General features: G+C 40.4%; 2 protein-coding genes across 2 annotated transcripts in view; both read left to right on the plus strand.

Annotated features, from left to right (window-relative positions):
• Positions 1-2167, plus strand: part of LOC123972716 (zonadhesin-like) — a 12628-nt gene extending 10461 nt beyond the window's left edge. Inside the window, exons 6-9 of the mRNA XM_046052332.1 lie at positions 626-996; positions 1108-1234; positions 1308-1466; positions 1614-2167. Coding sequence (XP_045908288.1) covers positions 626-996; positions 1108-1234; positions 1308-1450 — 641 coding nt within the window. The 3' untranslated portion in view covers positions 1451-1466; positions 1614-2167. The remainder of the gene's footprint in view (positions 1-625; positions 997-1107; positions 1235-1307; positions 1467-1613) is intronic.
• Positions 2168-3036: 869 nt separating this feature from the next.
• Positions 3037-4956, plus strand: part of LOC123972480 (cell wall integrity and stress response component 1-like) — a 4789-nt gene continuing 2869 nt past the window's right edge. The window contains exon 1 of the mRNA XM_046051996.1: positions 3037-3044. Coding sequence (XP_045907952.1) covers positions 3037-3044 — 8 coding nt within the window. The remainder of the gene's footprint in view (positions 3045-4956) is intronic.

The raw sequence follows: 4956 nt of genomic DNA on the forward strand, positions 1-4956 counted from the left end.
TCTCTACCATTCTCTCTTTCTCTAGCACCCTCTTGCCCAAAGAACAGTCATTACACCACTTGTATGCCTGCCTGCAGTCCAACCTGTACATACTTGAACGGTCCACCAAACTGCAGGGACAATATGGGTTGTGTGAAGGGATGTGTGTGTGATGAAGGCTTTGTGCAGAAATTGATGGTTTGTGTGCCGATACAACACTGTGGATGTGTGGATGGGAGTGGCACCAAACATCAGGTGAGTGACTGTTCAGAATAACTCTTCATCAATGGCACAAGTCTTAATTGATTTTCAAATACTTAAGAATACTTTATGAAAAATGGTGAATGCGGATATGGTATGGGCAGTATGATGACACTCTCTTTCTTGTCAGTTCAATAAAGTGTGGTACACCAATCACTGCAGTGAGAAATGTAAATGTAAGAAAAACAAGGGCGTGGGGAAGATTGACTGCGATGACAAATATGAGTGCAATCGAAATGCTGTCTGCCTTCAAAACAAGGAGGGCCATTATTACTGCCAGTCTACAGGTGATGTAGAGGTCAACATTTAACTCTTTGATGTATCCAAATGATGTTACATCTTACTCACTAAATTACAAATTTTCTCTACACTTGTTGCTCCACAGGTTTCAGTAAGTGCACTATCAAGGGAGTCCCTGAATACAGAACCTTTGATAAAATGACGTATGGCTTTGAGGGTGAGCACTCGTATGTGCTGGTCAGGACCAACAACTTGCCAAGTAATCTTCCAGATGTCTACCTCGAGGGCATCAATACACACACCACACATGATGACGATGATAGTCCGCATCATGATGACAGTAGTGGTGAAGTAGAACACAGAGACAGAGAGGAAGATGACGATGACGATGATGATGATGATGATGACAAACGTGATGGCCATAGTGAAGTTCATAAGGAACACCACAGAATACAAGAGCTTAAGATCAGAGTGTACAATCACACTGTGGAGTTCAAGGAGAATCGGACACTGGTTGTAAGTATCAAGGACATTTCATTTTTACAGGTATATGGTCATACATTACAAATTAAAAATTTGACCTCATGGGAGGGGCTAGTTGAAAAGTGTCTCTCTGTCTCCCTCCAGGTGGACGGAACAATAACTAATACTCCCGTCTCACCCACTGCTGGTCTAAAAATCTGGGAGCAGTCCTCTCGCATCTACCTGAAGACTGATTTTGGCCTCTCAGTGGTGTTCAGTGGACACACAACAGGTAACTAATCTTCACCTCATTAAACAAGTCAAATGAATTAAGTGACATTGTTTTCTTGATTTTGCTCCTGCAGAGATCATTCTACCAAACATATATAAAAGGACGGTGGGGGGTCTGTGTGGGAACTTTGACGGTTTGAAGTGGAATGACTGGGTGAAGCCAGATGGTACCAGAGCCAAGTGCATTCAAGAGTTTGGAGACAGCTGGAGAGTGTGAATCAGATCAGATGGATGTGAGGATGAAACACAACAACATAGAGGTTTTGATAATTTGTAGACACATTGCTGTGACAGTTTAAAACAAATCTCCACACTGACAATATATTCACCTTATGAAATTATAACAGACAGAATTAATGCAGATTTTGTTTCATCCTTAGACAAGACAGGTTCTCCAAAACCTGCGCCGCCAAACATGACTTGGCATCACCTTGACCAGTGGCAATGATGTCCAGTTTTCTTCACTGTTGCTCCAGCTTTTCAGGACCATACATATGGGACATTGACAAATTCTTGCTGTTATTCACAATGTATATCGTAGTAAAAAGACTTAACTACTGCACCTATATTATTCTGCCAATTTGATTCAAAAATCAGATGTCTACCTTTCAGATGTATTTTTTAAAAGTTACTAGCTGTTTCAAGAAAAACAGTGTTATCAGACTTTACTGCATGCATCCTTTCCATGCATACTATTTAGACAAAGGTGCTATTCATATACAGCTACTGTACACCTATATTACAAAGTAATGGCCATATTATTGTGATACAAAACCTACAATACAGTGTGTTTAAATCATTATAATGCATGACTACAAATTGATTATTTATCGCCATCTGATATTGCTGAAAAGAAATTCACTGTGCAATAATCATTGCTTGCACTTGGTCATAATGTGTATTTGAATGTCAGTGCATTGGTTTCTACTGAATTCTTCACTCTTCTAATAAATATGCAAATATGGTAAATCTGTGTTGCCATTAGTCTAGTCATTTCGGTCTTAAGCGTAGATACGAAAGTATTCTTAACATATCTATTCTGAATGTGTAACAGGGAGAACTGGAAAACGTCTAATCATTACATAAAGAAAAATATTACTGTACAGAACTTCTGTAACATGATATTATTCTGTGAGGACAAGGGACTTTTTTTCTAGAAAATAAGATTATTCTTGTCAGGCTTGTGCCTGTGGGTGTGTGCGTCTGTGATGCTTATATGCATGTATAAATATGCCTTGGTTACACTCAGCCACACGCAGTGATGGCCTGGTTTAACATTGTGCTTCTTTCTCCTGTTGTGGTTTTGACCTCTCTATGATGGTGAGTGAAACATTTTATTGAGCGGTTTAAAAAAGTTCAGTCATGGCATTATTATCTCAGAACATGAAAAGGTGTTTAACTGATAACTGAATTGTGTGCCTACCACTTGAATGTGCATGCATACTGGACAGCAGTTATAGACAACGTCCTGTAGGTGGAGAAAGGTCTGGAGCAGCCTACACGTAGGCAGTACCCCACAGATAGTAATAACAGTAATCTATACTATATACATCATAAAAGTTACGACAAATTATTAAAATCAATTAAATTAACATAGGATAACTTTGTTTGCTAATAAATAAGCAGTCATACATTTAGTGCTGTAGAGTTACAAAAGTAACTGATTACGATTACAGCTTTTAGAGGACAAGGGGGAGGGGTGGGGCCAGCCCAGTAAGAGATGTCATTATAGGAAATGAACCAATGGGTAGAAGCCTCTGCTTTATGGGCCAGTCCTTAGCAATTTAATTTATGTATTGCCAGATGACCAGGTCCCAAAGTGCATCAGCCCACCGGGAAAATGTATACCAGATTACCAGTCCACCACTGCTGTCCACCTTAATAATGTAAAATAGTGTTTAAATACTAGCATTTCTAGTTTGAGCAAATTGCTTTTCACATTCTTCAGGTGCATCCACCCAAGATGCATCAAACATTTTTACCACTCTCATTCCAGTTTGCAGTGATTCTTGCCAAGCTATCCCTAGACACTAACAGCTTTGCCAGGCAGCCATAAAAGATATCAGAGCTCTCAATCTGGAGAATCTTAGCTACAACTACTACTACCATTATATCCACACTACCTCCATCACAAGAGTGATAGTCCATGTCGGAACAAATGACACAGCTCTTCGGCAGTCTGAGCTGACAAAATCAGATTTTAACCGTCTTTTTAACTTTTTAAAGCAGTGTGCAAAGTCCGTTTTTATCTCCCATTCCCACAGTTGGTCGCGATGTTGGCCGCTTCAGTAGACTCCTTGGCCTCCACGACTGGCTCCAGTCCGCCTGCAGGGCTTATCATGTGTGTTATGTGGATAATGTTAATATTTTCTTGCAAAGAATGTCTCTTTTTAAGACAGACGGACTTCACCCAAACAAACGGGGCTCAGAAATCTTAGCTGCGCACATACAGCATGTGGTGCGGTCCACACATGATTTACGTGAATGACTAATCATTCATGCAGCACACCTGGACACACCACCGCTCACTGAACAGATCTCTGCCTCACTGCCACAAACAACTGTCTCCACCTGCTGGCATGTAGAGCTGTCTGCTCCCAGCGCTGTTCCACAGACTTCTATTCCTGTCATCATCACGCATAGACCAGTAAACCGAAATGTGCACATCCCACACAGAACTAATAGTAATCTCTTAAGGATTAGGACAACTGCACCAACTCCAGCACCCAGAACAAACTCATTTAAAATGGCTTTCTTCAATGTGAGATCACTTTCAAGTAAGACTTTTATCTTAAATGATTTTATCTTGTCTGCAAATCTAGATTTTATGTTTTTAACTGAATCCTGGTTGCAGATGAATGACAATAGCCAGCTAGCTGAACTTTGTCCTCCTCACTATGATTGTTTTAGTCAACCGAGGGTCAGTGGTCGTGGTGGTGGGCTAGTGAGCGTGTATAGGAAAAATTTTAAATGTCATCAAGTATGCTGTGATGAATTTAGCTCCTTTGAAGTTCTCACTCTTAAAGTTGGAGGGCTGCAACCTATCATATTTGTTATAATTTATCGCCCCCCAAAACCGCCTGGAGGATTTTTATCAGAACTTCCTGAATTTTTTTCTACTCTGGTTTTAAATTATGACAGAATTGTTCTTTGTGGCGATTTTAATATTCATGTTGAGGTCCCCACCAATGCTAATGCAACTGACTTTTTAAATATGGCCACTTGTTTTAACTTCAAACAACATGTCAAAGGGCAAACCCATAACTGTGGTCATACACTGGACTTGGTTTTTACCCTGGGTGTCAGCATTTCCTCTGTGGAATTAGTGGACATGACCATATCTGACCACAGATGTATTGTTTTTAGCTGCGATTCGCCTGTTACTCATGCCGCCTCACCAAGCTCAGTGTGTTCTCGCATCTTTAATGAACAAAGTGTTTCAAAGTTTTGCGCATTCTTTCAGAGCCAAAGCCAACACCTGTCTGATTCCAACACCAACAATCTGGTCGATCACTTCAATCATATCTGCTTGTCGTCACTAAATATTACTGCTCCTCTAAAGGTTAGGCCTACGTCTAAAGCTAGTAAGCAACCCTGGATAAATGACAGCATTCGCAGCCTCAAAAGGGAATGCAGGAAAGCAGAGCGCAGATGGAAAAAATCCAGTCTCCAAGTCCATTACCTCAGTCTGAAGGATTTATTAATTAACTACAATAACATGGT

This window comes from Micropterus dolomieu, linkage group LG06 (genome assembly GCF_021292245.1).
Source record: "Micropterus dolomieu isolate WLL.071019.BEF.003 ecotype Adirondacks linkage group LG06, ASM2129224v1, whole genome shotgun sequence".
In the NCBI taxonomy this organism is placed as follows: Eukaryota; Metazoa; Chordata; class Actinopteri; order Centrarchiformes; family Centrarchidae; genus Micropterus; species Micropterus dolomieu.